Source organism: Carassius carassius, chromosome 24 (genome assembly GCF_963082965.1).
Source record: "Carassius carassius chromosome 24, fCarCar2.1, whole genome shotgun sequence".
NCBI classification, from domain to species: Eukaryota; Metazoa; Chordata; class Actinopteri; order Cypriniformes; family Cyprinidae; genus Carassius; species Carassius carassius.
The window spans coordinates 15,363,332-15,381,553 of record NC_081778.1 but is presented as its reverse complement, the minus strand read 5'-3'; the positions used below and the strand labels follow the sequence as shown (position 1 = coordinate 15,381,553).

Sequence of the window (18,222 nt, the reverse complement as noted above, 5' to 3'; positions counted from 1 at the left end):
TGATGTATCCTACCATGGTACAGACATCTGCTGTTTTTGCAATAATCCCATCCAAGATTTTATCAGAGGACTTTTTCACACCTGCAGATGCTCTTGCATTTCACACATGTGCACAACGGTGTCCCTATTGGAGTTTCATCTCAGCATTGGTGGCTTCTCAAAACCACTTTTAAAACCCTGACAAAAACTGACACAACTTTGACACTTTCCCTTGAGATTATTCGATTGGTTACACTTTTTACTAAACCCAACCCAAGGCCTTGTATCTTAGTGACTTGATTGGTTATTGGCCAGCTATATAGATAGACCGTGACCCCCCTCCATACTATACATCCCCCGCACCCTCTAAAAATTAGAATATAATTTTTTTAAATTCAACCAGACACTTCTCAAAGCAATATTAGAAGGTTATAGAATATGAAACAATACAGTTTATTTTAGTAAACAAAACACTTAATTTAATAAACAAAACAAAGCAATTAAAAATATATTTTTTTAACCCCTAAACTGTCACTCACAGTTTTGAACATAGACTTTATAGTGCACGTTCCAAACTTACTTTTTATAATTCATGAGTGAAAATATTTTGTAACATAATATTGATGTACCATTTACATGGTAATGCAATGTCTGATTTTAAAATGGGTTTTAAAGGATGAATTTTGAGATTTTAAGTTTTCAGTTGATAAATAATTTCTGATGATTTCTAAAATGTGATAGAGAAAAAGGCAACGAAGAAATCTTTTTTTTTAAACAAAGGTCAAAACTCCTGTTATAATTTAGATTTTTGAGGGTGCACTCTTGTCATAAATTAATCTATTACTTTTCCTACAGCATTTTTAACAAAAAACATTGGTAAAATATATATTTGGGAGTCTTAGACCTTTCCAACGATATATAGTTTGTCAAGATTGGATTAGATTTGATTGTAATATAATGAAGTAAACGTAGGCCTCCCGTATTCGGGACAGGGTGACAGTTAAAGGGTTAAATGCTATAGAATATGGAACTGAACTGAAACTAAAATCAAACCACACACATACAAAGCAACCAAACACAAAGCAATATTAACAAAGTTACAGAATATGGAACTGTGCAAATCTAATAAATGTATAAAGCAAGTAGGTAAGAATTAGGAAACAAATGTGCAATTATAAAGGTGCAATTATATTTATACGATTCTAAAAGCTAAATACTAAACACTAAATACTAAAACACAATATAAAAGTGAAGTGAAAGTGACATAATGACCAATGTAACCCATACTTGGAATGTGACCTCTGCATTTAAGCCATCCTGTGACACTTGGAGCACTGTAGCACCCGAGGAGCAACAGGGTCACAGATGAACCCGTGCTTCTTAGAGTTCAAAAAATGAATGTCCTTCTGTCTCAGTTTCATTAGGTCTTACACACTGATGGTTTGAAAGAACGTAGCGTGCATCTACCTCCAATCTGCGCTGAAGATGCTGGCAAAGGTCTGACAACTGTGGTCTCCTGTGAGGTGGAGATCTCACAACCCACACCGGCTTTCCATCAGCAATGACATCCTCCTCATCAGACATCAGTTCCAGCGTTGCTGTCTGCCACAGTTCTCTCTCAGCATCTGTTTGAATGACCCTGGACCTAGACTCCAGCAACTTCACCACAAAAAAACACCCAGAGATGTACCAAACTTAATACAGGGATGAATTTCTACACTTACTCGTCTTTTCCTTTGTTCGATTTTAGCCACTGCCTTAATGGAGTCCCTAATCTGTAACTTTTCGGGTAGAGATAAAGTGTATTTCCTCCGCAGTGTTTCATAGTAAGAATTTGCCACAAGAGGAGCGTTTTAAAGAGGAGGACATATTATAAATTGGAGTTATACCAGGTCCTACAGAACCGAAGAACAACATTAACATTTATCTTGACCCTTTAGCTGATGAGCTTCGTGAGCTGTGGGATGGAGTTCCCATATTTGATTCTTCATTTTTGTGGTGCCAAGTCTACAGAGCTGCACTTCTGTGCATTTCATCAGACAAGTGTGGTGGCTAGTTTTCTGCTATTGTGCCATTACATCTGTTATTAAATGTAATATTTTTAAGAGACATCCATTTATTGTTGTATTTGTGTTGTACAGGAAGTAACAAATGCCTGAAAACATTCAAGAAGACGTAATTTGAGGGGGGGGGGGTATTTTTTTTGGATTTGAGTAACACTAACCACATTTTTGCAACCCCAATCTAAACAAAAATGGTTCTAAATAGCACTAAAAGTGGTTCATTGGCTTGTAATCAGAGGAACCACTTTGAGTGCTTGATAGGACCTAAGTTTAAAAAGTGCTATACAGCACCTTTGTCAAACAATGTTATGTAGAATGGTATTATATGGAGATTTTAGGTGCCCTGAGGATGGTTGTTTTACTGAAAGCTTGGTGATTAAATTTGCTTTAAGGATTCAAGTGTGCAGACAGTTTATTTTTTTAGATGTTCCTACCCTCTCATATGTTTTCCCTTTTATGCTTTTCTGAAGTCAAAAAGTCCTGTGTGGGGGCCCTGGAATATTTCCTTATTGGGGGGAAAATGTTTGATAACCACATTATCTTCAGGAAATACACTTTTTTAATGTTGTTGTTTTTTTAAACCCTTTCGCCAAGACCCCAAATAAGCTAAGATACTTGGTTGAGTTATACAGGTGTTCTTTGTATGCCACTGCTGGTATAGCACCTCAACCACCCTAAAGAACCGCTGAAATACCATCTGTGTTTAACAGATTCTTTACACAGAAGCGGTGTTATATAGCACCTCAACAACCACTTCAGCATCATTGAACAGCCAAAACGTCTGTGTGTATGTTACCGTGCAGAATGTTTAATTCAGATGCTTTAGACTATCAAACACTAGAGGGCGCACTCGATCTACTGAAACCACTTGTGGATGTGTATTGTATAGGGTAGACTGGGTACGGTTGGTACACTTTTTTCTTTTTTCTTTACCACACCAAAACCAGTACATTGTCTGAATGTGATTATTAACTTATGGTCTTATGTCGTGCAACTAAACTTCATATGCCGTGTCTCAACTGTACCCCGCTGACCACCCCGAACATTTCTCTAGATTTTACGATCTTTCATGACACAGTGTCAGTTTTAGAGCACAGATTTACGAGGTTTACGAAAATGTAAGTTACCTTTAACAGTCATGTAAGGATGACAAGCTATTCAATGTGAAAGTGGTGTGGGGAAGTGAAAAACTTACCTTGGAAAAAACAATATCTTCGGACTGGAGAAGCGCATGTAGGCTACTTCAAATGTCCCACGATCGATCGAGGAGGGCGCTAATACGCATGTGCAATGCAAATATCACAGATCAGACCTGTTATGTACGGAAGTTATTTAAGGTGTTTCAAATGTACCCCTGTACCAGCTGTACGCTACATTACCAAGTTAGTGCAATATATTTTTAGGTATAACCAGCTAGGGCAAGAGTGCATGGGATAGTAGGTAGGTTCCTAGAGTTACCCGGATGATATAATGTTTAGGTAGAAAATAAACAAAGGCAGGATCTACTCCTCTGTCACTGCGCGTGCACGGTAACCAAATGGACGGGCAATGAGCAAATGCACACTCTCAATAGACGAGTTACGTAAACGAAAGAAAATGCGGACTGCTTAGAAAGGAAGACAAAGAAACAAAGACAAGCAAGAACATGGCAAATAATGTAAGTGTTTTCGTAACCGTATAGATTCGTATAAAGTTTCATGATTCTGTCACTGTTTCTTTCAGGTTTCGTCTAAATGTTCTGCCGTGTCGAGTTTAAACAAAGACTATACTCTGAAGTTATTGTAAGCTAAAGAGACTTTGGTTTAGACGTTTGTTATATGTTTAACTGGATCTCTGACCATAACTCACTAACCAAACAAATCAAGTTTTTGATATAGATAGCTCTCGGAAATAACAGTTTGAAAGCAACTAAAGGGGTTTGACAACGTAAAGCAATCAAACATGTGTGTTCGTTAGCAGTTCGATCGACTAAGCAGTTGTTCAATGTCACAGCTGGACTGCTGTGCTTGTTTTTGAGCTTGTTTTGAATGTGCGCGCGGGCCTCGACCCCCTCAGCGTCCTACAACGGTCAGCTGTTCCACCCACAGTTTTACTTTCCATTTAGCTATTGTTGTAACATCATGTGCAAACCAAGCATGTGACTTTACACATAAAAAACACTCTCCGCTGTTGACAACTCAGTTCAAGAGTAGCTGCAGTTAGATATCAATCTACAGTTTCACACTGACCCTTGGTTAAATCTGTTTTTATTTTGATCAAACATGCAGGTTGAACTGCACGGATTGTTCGAGATTAACAAAACCTTTGATTATGGTGATTATGAGTACATGGAGGTGGTCTGTCCGTCCAGCACAGTCTCTGGAGCTTTGGCGGTCTTCATGCCCCTGCTTTACTCTTTGGGGTTCTTATGGGGGCTGCTGGGAAACGGACTGGTGCTGGCATTACTGTGGCTCAAGAGGCTGAACCTGAGTGTGATGGACATCTTCATCCTTCTTCTGAGCTTAACAGACAGTCTGCTGCTCTTTACACTTCCTCTCTGGGCAGTAGATGCAGTTAAGGGATGGATCATGGGAGCAAAGCTCTGCAAACTGTCTGGAGTTCTGTTTGAGGTAAGTTACTATTGGCTTGTTTATGCATTGCTTTGATACGTTCGTAGATGTCTTTGGGTTAAATCATGTTTTCATTGTGCACACATTTCAACCATCAGGCAAGTTAATGAAACTGATATCAAATTGGCAAAGTGTGAAATGACAGGTTTTGGAACTTCCGATGGCACCAAGTAAAGACAAGTAACTTCAGGCTTTTTTTGTCCTTATCAGTGTGTTTAGTCCTAAATACTTTAAAATATATATACAAATGACTTGAAAATACATTTTCTATGATGAGTTTGTTTGAATTGAAATTCATTTTGATATTTGGGGGGCACAAGTAAAAAAAATATATCACGGTGGGAAAAAAAGGCTTACCATTTAAAAAAATTATTATTTTTTTATTATTATTAATATTTGTATTATAATTACTACTACTATTTAGTAAATATTGTCTGATGAATCGAAGTCACTTGGTGCAACCAACATGCAGAATAAAAACATAAAACAAAGAATTCTATCTTAGAGAGGACCACTGTGGACCCACATGACTGTATCAAGGTCAATAAGACTAAAATATCAGATAATTCAACTTTTTAATGACAAGCCAAGGTTAGTTCAGGCTTTAAAATGCCATGTATTGTGAGTGCCCAAAATTGCATACATTGACGATGCTTATAAATAAATAATTTACAATAATTAAAAAAAAATCTTACAATGCTATATTTAATATTATAAGATTTATATATCTATCCATTGCCGCTATATATATATATGTGTGTGTGTGTGTGGAAAAAAATAATTAATTATGTTGTTACTTTATACTTGATGGATGCATTACAAGACAATTTTTTATTTTTTATTTTTATTTTTTTTTACAATTTTATATCATAAAAAGATTTAAAAGCCATATGAAGCCAACATGAATACTTTTATAAAAACTGGCATGTTTTAAACTGAAATTTTAAATTATTTTTGGACATTCCAGTTTTTCACTAGCAGTCTATTATAGTAGTAGTTTTGTGGTAATAACGGTTTCCTTCTCTCTTCAGATCAATTTCTACTGTGGTATCTTCACGTTGGCCTGCCTCAGTGTTGACTTCTATCTGTCCATCATCTGCGGGTTACAACTGTTTTCTTGTAAAAAGCCTGTGGTGATTTACTGTTGCTGTCTGATTATTTGTGTCCTCTGCCTGCTCCTTTCCATCCCTAATTGGATCTTTCTGGGCCCTATCAGGGCCACAAATGAGGGTAAAAAGGAATGTATTCACTTTTATCGGCCTGGTTCTCATCGGTTTGCCTCTCGTTTTCCACATCTTTTTGTTCTACCGATACTTGTGCTGCTGTGCTGCTGTTCCTTCATCCTGCTGAAGTTACGGCACAACTCAAAGTGCCAGCAGAAGAAGAAGGGCCAAAGGGCGGCTATCATTTCAGTCCTTGTGCTGGTTTTCTTTATCTGCTGGACACCCTACAACATTACCTTCAACGTGAACACTTTTCAGACAGCAGAGAGCATCTCTTCAGCAGTGGCAGAAGAGTGTGAAGGGAGGCAGTGGACAGCTAGCAAAATAACAGCAGTTTTTGGGCTTCTCCATTGTGTTGTTAATCCTGTCATTTACCTCTGTCTCTCTAAAGAGTTCCGGCATCGTGTACTGAAGATGACAAAGTTCAGTGCTTGTAAAACAGAGAGTGATGATGTTTCACTTTGGGACTCTAGTGTAGTAAATAGAAACACATCTGTCCAAGAGGAACAAGGTTCATTACAACCTATGAATGACATGAATTCAACATTAAAACCCCAGGATCAGGATACATGAAAAATATGGATCATAAAACATTGACTGCCGGACACACTGTATCTTGTAGTCTTCATTTAACATGTGAGCATTTAATATATATCACTAAGTATGGAATAACCCAGTGAACCCAGTCCTCCAAAGGTTCCTGTACATGAATTCTGGAATATTCTTTCATTATGGATGATAAAGGATGAAATGTAAAATATGGACATGAAGGAAGGACATGAAATCCTGGCCAACTGGTTTGCAATTTAATTCTGTTGAATTTAATCAGTGAAACTGATACTGGGAATTTTTTGATTATATTTGTTTAAGTCATTTGTTAATTTATTTTCGCGGTGCTGTAAATGTTTTGGAATAATTTTCTAGAACAGTGTTTTTAGTAATGGATTGATATTATCAGCCAGTTTTTGGCCATTGGTCGGTTCTGTGCCCACGTGCTTGAATAACAGATGTCTTCATTCCCACTCAATTACAAAATCATTTTGAATGGATAATAACCATTTTCTTTTTTTGGTCAAAAAAAAAACTATTTTCAGAGCTTTTAACTCCCTTCCCCCCAATGCGTGACCTTCGTTCACCTGAAACTGGTCTGTTATCTGCTCCGTCAACCTGTTTAAGATCGATGGGGGATTTTTCTTCACTAGCTCCAAAACTGCAACTTTTTACCTATTAAAATAAGGCAAGCGAAACCTCTAGGCATTTTTAAATCTTGCTTTAAAAATAATTTCTTCAGGGTGACTCTTACTTGAAATTTTTTATTAAATCCATATTATTCTATTTTTGTCAAAGTATTTTGGGAATAGGATTTTTTCTCTTCTTCCTTTTTATATGGTGTCTTTTGTTGATTTATCTGTTTATCTAAAGCACTTTGAGATGTAACATTTAAAAATAAAAAAGATGATATTATTTAAGATATATAAAGATATTATTAGAATCATCATCATCTATGTTACATTTATGTTTGTACCATAAATTAATTTCTGTCTATTAAATCTGTTGCATGTGTGAGAAACAGTTAAATGTGTTAAAGTGTGTTAAAATTTCATCAGTACCATTAGCGGATCTGCTGATGAAAAAGATAAAAAAAAAAAGCATACTACAGGAAGTCATGTCAGTTGCTAAGCAGTTTCTTACATTTTTTTTCAAGTCAGTGATCTCTAGAAAGATGTGTTCCGTTTCATTAGAAGCCTTAAGAAGTGAATAAAAAACACTATTTTAATGTTCCATCCAAATTCTTCTTTTCACTTTGAAGTAGTTTCCTTAGTAGAGCTTATGTTCTAAATGTTGTGAAGCTCAGAATCTTAATGTTTATGAAAGAGAAGATATATTGAAACTTACTTTATTAATAACTCATCAAATAATGATAAGAGAATAATGATTTGATAAGGGTCATAAAGGATTCTTTTCCCATGTTGCATAACCAAGTGATCTTCTAAACCCTTTTGGGGTAAGCACTTTCTTCCTTCGGGATATTCATAGCGCTTTCTTTACAGGGTGAACTGGTAATTGGGAAAGACCACTGTTGGGGTTTTCAGACATACATACTTTGGTGTTCGTGTCAGTGGAATATCCCCATTGACAGAAATGACCACATGTGGGGAACAGGGAGAAAACAGGCCTTGTATTCTCTAGTCTGTGTACTTTACTGCAATGCAGTGTCCTTTGAAATACTTTCAGGATGTCATCATCCTCAACAATAGAAGGGCCTCATGTGTGTAGTACACAAACATTGAAGAACCAAACGTTTTTTTACGCAGTTTTTTACATGTCTGTAAACTGCTAAAGCATATTTTAATAGAGTGACCCACTCCAGTGACTTTGTGAATAGACAGTCCATTTTTAATAGATTGGTTTCTTCGACAGTTCTTTTTATTGTAATGTGTTCTGAGGCCATGCACACAAAAAATAGCCACATGTTTCCGACACGCTTCAGTTCCTCTTCTGAAACAGAACATGTGGTGAGCATTACTGTGAAAATGACAGTATCATTGCATTGTCATGCAACAATATCAATATTCCATCGGATATATTTCCCATGAGTCATCACTACATGAAAGAAAATAAACAAAATGAGAGCAAATGTAGTTGATTGTCAGAATTTCAGCATTTGTGTGTCTGTGTCGCTGCGTATGACAGCCTTTTGTGAAGTGTGATCGTTAAGTAGACATTGGTTTTCTATTTTTTTCCCCAGTCAGTTCTCTTTACTCATGATTTGCATGTGTTTTGAAATGTGTTTTTGTTGAAATGTGTTTCTATAGTACGCCTCTATAGTAGTTTATGGTTGAGTGCAGTAGAATAGCTTGTTTAATTCTTACGTGTCTACACAGACTTGTTTTGACATGTCTTTCTTAGACTGGTTTGTCCACTTGGTCGTGTAGGTTCAGGAGGAGCCTAAACATTCAATGCTTTCAGTCATCATACCAGAAGTCATTTCTTCATCCCAGCAACAACTCTTCCGGCTTCCCTTCACCTCCCCTTCTCCATTAATTCTTTCATTCTTCCTTCACAAAGTATCGTCATAGATGGGAGTGTGAGCTGAGCCTCAGGTTTGAGAAGCTTTCAATGACAGCAAGCCAAGTTTGTTGACCATTATCTATCAAGACTGAATGGTCAGGCGAACTCATGAAATGTTCTAAATATAGGGCTACATTACTGAGTAATATCTGTGAAGGCTGTGAATGTTAACACTTAGGGCTAGGTAGCCCCACTAGGCTTCAGTGAAAATTGAAAGGAATAAAAGTAGAGCTAACAAACACAATTAAATATGCATATTGTGAAGGATCTAAAGTATAACCTTTCCAGTGTAAGCTGTAAAAAAAAGAGGCTTTGTGACCTTGTGGCTTTTTTTTCTTTCTCTCTCTTAATCATGTCCAGTAACATTTTATGTTGCTTAAAATATTTTTTTCATACAAGTCCACACTTTATACACTATAACAATTCAAAAGAAATTGGTGAAAGAGTCACTGAAATCAGCACTAAACTCGCAATTAAATTACATATTTCAAATCAGCTACAACAACAACAAAAACAAAATCTGGACTTGATATGTGATGGGATTTGACGTGGATGTGTTTTGCATTGTGGTTATATTTTCTATCTTACATGAATACATTTATTATAACAAGTTATCCTTATTAATTTTATTAATTAAACGTATTCTAAGCGGAGACCATTAGCCTACTTTATTATAAGTCACCATATTAAATGTTTTCCAAAATGCAAATGTTTAAGCACACACAGTCACATGACTAATAATAATAAAATAAAAAAAATTATAATAAAAAAATAAATTGCTATGGAAACACTATGCAGGCATGGTAAAAGAAAAAGGCACAATGCTAGGTGAAATTTTCCATCATGTGCTGCTCTTTTAATCGATATAATCACAGGGTCAGATATGGTCATTCATTTTTTGCTTTCCCCAAAAAATGACAGAAGGTATGTGATTTAACCTGACTTAAAATGTCCTTAGGCCTAACAATAATTCAGGATAAAGGGATTAAGGACAAAGCCTAAAGATTATTATTAATATTATACTATTCTTTTTATAATATATTAAGTGTATAAAAGATGTATAACATACCAAATAATGTCTGTTAGTGTAATTTCTTAATAATTCAAGTGGGCCATTTTTGTTTATCAATAGTCTTTGGCGAGGACAGGTGTATCCTTCCCTCACATCCTATGGGGGGAAAGGAAACGGATGCACAAATTAAAAAAAATGAGAAGCACTCTATGTGTGTCTAGCTGTAACCTCAGTGGAGCCACTGCAAGAGTTTGAGGAAGACACTGCAACTGCGGCTCCACCTCACCATCATTTACTGTCCAAATACCCACATCTTGCAGTCCTGGCCACATGAAAATGGCTGCACACACCAGAAAGGAAGTGCGCACAACTGTCCCAGGTCTTAACCCCAAAGGGCAGTGCCCTTAACACACATCAAACCTACATTTGAAGCGGTAATCGAGGCTGAGCATATCCCATCATGCATCATGTTCTGGAAATAAATAGGGAGATGTTTTGCAGCGATGTCACAAAAACCTTTCCAGTGTAAGTTAAATATTAATAATAATTAGATATGACATATAATTTGGTAGTAAACATAAGTGTTGCAAATTTAATTGGTGCAAAGATTGGTCTGTACTTCGTCGTCTCTTATTTGGACTAGTGAAGAGACTTTTAGATGTTTATTTTAAAATGAAAACTATTGAAAATGTGTACCATCATCAGGTAATGAAAAGTTCTATATTATGTTCTTCTCACTCACTTGAATACTTGGACCAAACACAGGAAATACATCATAAGGTAATGAAATGGGGAAGTCGTGGCCTAGGGTTGTGGGTTCGAATCTCAAGGCTGGCAATACCATGACTGAGGTGCCCTTGAGCAAGGCACCGAACCCGCAACTGCTCCCTGGGCGCCATGCATTAATGGCTGCCCACTGCTCCATGTGTGTGTGTGTGTGTGTGTGTGTGTGTGTGTTAAATGCAGAGCACAAATTCTGAGTATGGGTCACCATACTTGGCTGAATGTCACGTCATAAGCAAACAAGTGATCAAGTGTGGGTATTTGGACAGGTTTTATGCTAGTACAGCTGAAAAAGATTCAGGGAGTTTGGTTTTACATAAAAGTACATACAAATATAATACTGCAAAATAATATAATTTCACAGTGGTTTTCAGCTGCTCACGATACATTGAACCAATCTACCAAGATACAAAAAGTGATCTATTCTGACAAAATAAAGATGTATCTCTCTCTAAAATATGTGAGCTGAATGGCACCGAGTTAAGAAATATAAAACAGTTAAGATTATATAGTAGCTGCCACTTGTGCAAAGAGACATTTCTGAAAGCAAGATTAAACAAGAGTTCTACTGGATATATTCATGTCTATTATGTAGTCTGCATACTAAAAATCACTGCCATAAAACTAAAGCTTACATACTGAAAACCAAACTACATTAACGTAATACTGATACAGATGTTAAAGTTTGTAGAAAAAGATGACATATTGACATATTCACTGGGAGCCATGCTGCAGCCGCTGCAGGATGTGATAATAACAGAACAGGATCATTAGTGCTGGAAGATGCTGGCCAGATGCCAAGAATCAGAGGGATATTCTGGAACACATTCTGTTTTATCCTGACGTCTAGAGTCCTTGAAGGTCTTAAGACATATCCAGTCAGGAATGGAGAGCAGAAGATAGACGGGCCAGACCATCAGGCAGCAACAGTGAGTCACCATTTTCTATTTTATTTTTCTTTAACAAAATAAATCCATAAAATTTGTTAAAATATTCAACTCAAATAACCTCAATCAAACGAATCAGCTAATTAATATCTTCAGAAGCACTTGATAATTAGGTTCTCTGGAGCAGGTCTGGCACTCAACTCTGCAGGATGATAGATCTCCAGGAACAGGATTGGGCACCACTCTTTTATCACTATTACTTTTGCTGAAGTAACTTGTTTTGACCAGAGGGGGGCAAGGATGAGACACGGTGGATGACATTAAAGCTTCAAGCTCAAGTTAAAAAGATCAATCGGCCAAAAAATACAATTCTGTCATTTACTCTTCCTTATGTTGTTCCACAATTTTCTTACATCTGTGGAACATAGAAGATATTTTTTCCGCATAAAATAAAAAGTCATATCAATATAGTCAATAGGTTTTTCTGTTAGTTGTGAAGACACAACAATTTAAACATTCATCGTAATCGTTATCTTCTTTTGTGTGCTGCAGAAAAAAAAAATTAAAAAAAAAGAATGAAAAGGAAGCTTCTTACAGATTTAAAAAAAGCATCGGGTGCCCAGGCCTGTTTCTGGATTTCAGCCTTCAAGCAGAGTTGATCATTACAGACAGTCGTGTTTTATCTGGTTTGGACTGGGCACCTCTGACTATGTGCATCACAGAATGTTGTGTATTCCTGCATGTATAGGATTCATCCATAGCCATTTCAGGAATATATTAAAAGAGAAGAGAAAATGAAAAAACACAAAGCATTTCACTGATATCATTCACAATGCAATTCAGTTTCTTATTCATGAGACCAAGGTAAACCTCCTGTGACCTTCATGGTTTTTTGCTGAGGTAGAAGTATGTCACAATCATGCAGTAGAAATAAAGTCAGTTTGTTTGTGCTTATTATCATCATTATTATTATTATTCTTTTAAGATGACTTCAATTCACTCATCTCTGGAAGTCTTTGGAAGTCATCAGTGAGTCTTAGTATAGGTGTAAGGTACACAGATCTACTTTAATGTCCCCATAATTTTATTTTCACTTAAAGTAGCTTGTAATGGTGGTGACTGCGAAATGCTCACTTCTTCCTCTACTTCTTCTTCTTTTTAAAGAAAAAAAATTGGTGTCAGACAGTTGTAAAAAGCAGAAAAGAAAACACTTACAACTCAATAAGCAGTTAGTTGAAGGCTGCACATGCCTTTTGGACAGCTTAAAAGAAGCCAGTGTTCTGACATATAATTCTACCTATCAGATTACTCTATTTATCCTATTTTAATGGTAGGTTTAGGGGTTTAGGGGAGGTTAACATGTTAATAAAGCCTCAAACCTTATTGTCATGCTGGAAGCAAAATCTGATAGGTAGCACTTTTCGCTTTCAAATTATGCTACCATCTGTTTTAATGGGAGGTGGCAGCATTCCCAGAAGCACCAAGACAACTGGAAAACACAATTACCACTTACTCCTCTCTGTAGACCTTTTCATGAGGACTGTAGCACCAAATGGCATTAAATTTGAACTGAAATGTGTTTGCAGCGCCACACACATTTCAGGAAACATGATCCAGGCCACCCCTTTATGGGCTGGTGTTGTGTAATATTCGGTTCCCGTGAAAAACTGTTCCCGTGGGTGGAGTTTACATGAATATTCATTAGTTCCCTAATCAGTGCACGCTCCTCAAATCGCTACTTGGATTATTTTGAAAAGGTAATGAAGTGTCTATGTTAAGCACTGAAGCATTGTAACAGTGTCAAAACAATGCAGTTTGTGTAATATTAATCGTCTGTAAGCTGATTTGCTTGATTGTTTGCAGGCACACAGAAAAACAATAACCGAATAACCTATGCTAACCTTGGGATATAGTTTCTTAATCATATTTTTTTTTTTATGTGTTTAGCTTTTTATACATTTCATTTGTGGGGGATTAATTGCTGTTTGAATAGTATGATTAGGCTGCTGATGACTATTACTGCAGTGTATTCACGACAATGCTTGAAACAAATATATTTGCCGCCTAATAAATATAGCTAGGCTAGCTATCCTGTGTCATTTATAAAAAGTTTAGTTTGTATGTAGCCAGTGTTTCTGTTACCTAAATAAGTCACATACATTGGCTACTGAAAACTGAAAATTTTCTTGCAGTGAAAATGTTAATATTGTAATCAATCTAATTTGTAATTGGTTATATAAAACGGTGCATAAACCTTAAAGTATTGTTCTGATGCAGTCTTCTTGGACATAGGTCAGCAGCTACTCCAAGAATATTATTTTTACATTTGGAAAAGAAATCATGTCTCATCATCACCAATGTTATAATATGGCTTTGATTTGCTTTTGTGATGTTTCCACATATTAATCCTCATGTAAAGTCACTGTCTGTTTCAGACTGGATGAGAGAGCTGAAGTCACTGGTACAGTAGCTGATCATTTTATGAACTGGACATACATGGAGGCTGTTCTCATCGAGAGACATAAAATATCTCAGACACTCACCTAATTTTGCATTGCTTCATTTCATGCTTTCACACAACTTTCCTTGGCCTTTCAATTTGAGTTATATTCATAAAGCAATTACTTCTGTACTTGTCATAGTAACATTTAATGAATGTAATATTTATGTGATCTACAATATCATTTTTTGATTATAATTTTAAACAGTAAACATACTTAAAGATAACATGTTATTTGTTAACCTGCATGCATGTTATGCAAGTTTGGCTGACAAAGAAACATTTGAGTTTCATTGTATGTAATAGTTGTAAAATGTGAAAAACAATTTTGAATAAGATGTTCAAATGTTAAACATTATTTACACAATGGATCACTATTGACTATTCTTAAACATGACATGATGAGGTTGTTTTTCAGTGCCTATGGTCAAAAACAGACACAATGTATGCTTAGACATATGCAATGTATGCTTATGATATTCATTATTATTATATTTATTATTAGTAGTTCTTTCTCAGATTGTCTAAACCGTTAAGCTCTGTATTTGACTGTTAACTCAATGCAATAATAAAGAAAAATGTGTCCATTTTAAAAAGACTGTTCATTTAAATAAAAAAATTAACTCACATGTTGTTTCAATGTTGCATGACTCACTCTGTAGAATATACTTTAAAATCTTAGTAATAGGATAAAATATGTGACAGAAGTAAATTTGCATTCATAATAATAAATACACTGATGGGACTTTGAAGGCTGGTAAAAACGGGTTATTAAAAAAAAAAGATTAAAGAAAGCATGGCACAGGATGCTCACACCGATTTTATTAAGACACAGATACATTTGTAGTGGTTCGTTTCAGGTTTTGTATACAAATTGTAGTAGTCTCTCTCCAATGACAACTAGGTAGTCTAATCAAAGCAAACTATTATTAAAAAAAAGCCCCACAAATGAAATATATAAAAAGCGAAATACACCAAACAGTAAAAACTATATTAGGTAAGATTGTTTTTCTGTGTGCCTGTAATCAATCAAGCAAAACATGAAAGACAATTTATCATATTACTCAAACTATCCATTGTTTTGGCACTGTTGCAGTTAATGCTAATTAACACGTAACATTGACACTTCGTTACCTGTTCAAAATAATCCATTAAATCAAATAGAGATTTGACGAGCGTGCACTGATATTTTCAGTTCCATTCGTTTGCACGTTGTTTCAAGGACACGCCCACAATGAGGGAACACCGGAAGTGAGGCGAACCTTTTATGGTTTAGTGTAGATCTGGTCTGTTTTTTGCACCATAATGTTCTTTTGTTAGATTAAGTATGAGCTATTTTCTACAACCTTTAATAACAATACCTGAAATACTAAAAATATGTCATCTTATTTAATCATATTTATTTTGATCAATGTAGTTAATTAATAAATGTAACATCATAGATTGTTTATTTGTAGCACTACATGTATTGTTATTAAATGTTTTGCAAATAAATATCAAAATATAATTATATTAATTTTTGATTGATAATTTTTAATGAATGTAACATCATGTAGCATAGTGAATTTAATTTGACTGTAGGCTATTATGAGATCATATTTAGTTCATGTTTATACTCATCAGTCATCAAATAATATTTTATTGTCATTTCAAACATATACACTGCACAGTGAACAAAAAAATGTTCCTCCAGGACCAAGGTGTTTTAAAGAGAACAACAAGAATGGACATTCAATGTAAAAATTTACTTTTTTATTTTTATATTTAAAATAAACATTAAAAGTGTTATGTGGTTCTTAAAAAAAAAAAAAAAAAAGACATCCCAAAAACAAAACAAAAATCTAGTTCATTTTCCATGTCTTCAGTGAGTAAAAACTTGGAATGGAATGTATCTCTGGAATCTTGCACATTTTGAATGTGATTTTGTAGAATGTCCCTACAAAAGGTGACATGAAAAATGCATAACACCCATTATCTCAACTTTGACAAAGTCAATAACAAACTTAAAATGCTCCAGAGTAACGTAAAATAAACCCACAAAAAATAACTGTAATAGATCAAAGCATTTAATATCTTAAAAATAATCAATTTAAAACATAAAGTGGCTTCATCAAAAAGCCCCTTTTCAACAGTTTAACTTGATATATGAATTAATAGTTCACCACATAATGAGAGAAACATTACACATATCTTACCGTGTTATGTTTTAATAACTCACCCCACCACTTCCGGCCTGATGTCTAAGTGGGTGTGTTGTTTACTTACTTTACTTACTCTTTACTTTTTTAATTAGTCTTCATTAGATTTATTTGTGTGAGTCAAGCATGATAACAAATCATATAACAAGAGAAACATGGCCTACAGCTGATGTCACGATTAGACAGTGTTACTCTAGAAAAATGATTGATTTATACACTTAATGTCACATTTTGTAATTTTTGAATGTTTTATTTTTTTGCTGTGGATTATTTTTTTAATTCAATTGTTTTGAGGAGGCACTTTGAGGAGGTACTTCTTTGGAGGGAAAACCCCTGATAAGGGAAACTGAAACACTGGCCAATATAGTGTTGGAGGTTTCAAACCTATAAATGCATGGCCTGAAATTTTCATCAGTTTCATATTCAGTCAGAACATCTCCCGTGGCCTGCACATTAACCAGATCTGAATATTAATGAGACGCTTTGGGGTGTTTTGAAGGAACAAGTCAGGAAATCCTTTTCAAATGGCTCAAAATCTTCTGGCCACTGTGCAGGACGTGTCATTCCCAAAACCAAATTATGCTGTTTGGCTGCTAAAGGAGGCCCTAACCAGGTTTTAAATTGAAATTAGGTGTTTTCATATTACATGAATCACTTGACTGAAAATATAAGAGAAAATGAAACAACACACAGGTTGCAATGCACATTCATCACTGATGCCTATCAGTCATAATGCAATTCAGTTTCTCATCACTAATGAGGCCAAGTTAAATCTCCTGTGACTTTCATTTTTGCTGAGGTATTCTGCAACCTTACTGCAGTAGAAATATAGTCAGTCTGTTTTTGCTGAAAAAAAAGTACATAGGGTATATTATAAATATACATTTAACATTTAAAGACCAAAGCACATTTTAAAATCCACTCCAATGACTTTAATTTGTGCTTGATTATGATAAGTTCCTGTGGAAAGGTTTTGACCATGTTATTGTTAACAAGCACACGGCACCAGAAAATAATGATGTGTCTCACCCACCACCAGTTCCTCTTCTGAGACACCCATGTGGGGCCCGGATGAGTCAGCTTGATTGAGCAGTATTGAAGAGAGCTGATGATAGTGAGCAGAATCACTGAAGAAAAGGGGAACTGCAAGCACAGAAAAAGAGAAACAAAACAACTAAATACAACCACAGCCTTAATGAAATCATCAGAAGATAAAAGAAGATGTTATATATCTCAAGATCTCAGGAGAGGAGAATTAAACAATAGAAGTAGCATTTCCATCTTCACTTAGTACAAACCAGATTAAATGTATTTATATTATATACATGGACAAAGTTTTGTTGAGAATTACTAGGTTTCGATGTTGCTTTTTTATTGAAAATAATAGTATGGTTCGAAGTCACCATTATGGTGACTAGTGTTTGCATTGATTGACTCGTTGGCTGTATTTTTATATTGTTTTGTGGTCTTTTTAACAGTGTGCTTAGAAAAACATGATATTGGTTGAAAAGAAAATCAAAAACATAGGTGATCATTAGGGCTGAGCAAAAAGTTGAATGCGATTTTCATGCGCATCTCATCACTAAAGACGTTCCTGTAATTAGGAGTATATCTCCAGCACGTGCGTTCAGATCAGGGGTGCCAACAAATCCTGCCCAGTTGCTTCTCAAAACTAGTCCAAAACTAGCCCAATCGCGTTTCTCATAAAATATACGTTTTTCTAATAGACTAAATATCACGTTATATGTATTGTTGCCTTGGCAACAAGTCTGCGGTTGTTTTTCATGTCCGCAGTTTGAAGCAACCCCAATAGTTTAACCCCAATAACTTAAATTCACTGTAAAAAAATATATATAAATAAAAAAAAATAACTATTTAATTAACTGATATAATGTT

General features: G+C 35.4%; 2 protein-coding genes across 4 annotated transcripts in view; both read left to right on the top strand.

The window, feature by feature from the left end:
- The window catches only part of LOC132102945 (carcinoembryonic antigen-related cell adhesion molecule 20-like), a 132,783-nt gene that overhangs the window by 75,601 nt on the left and 38,960 nt on the right, over nucleotides 1-18,222 (top strand). The window lies entirely within an intron of this gene.
- Nucleotides 3,355-7,335, top strand: LOC132102924 (C-X-C chemokine receptor type 3-like). The gene is made up of 3 exons (XM_059507652.1): nucleotides 3,355-3,699; nucleotides 4,310-4,651; nucleotides 5,683-7,335. Exons 1-3 carry the CDS (start codon nucleotides 3,688-3,690, stop codon nucleotides 6,445-6,447), a joined length of 1,119 nt encoding a protein of 372 aa, XP_059363635.1. The 5' UTR covers nucleotides 3,355-3,687; the 3' UTR covers nucleotides 6,448-7,335.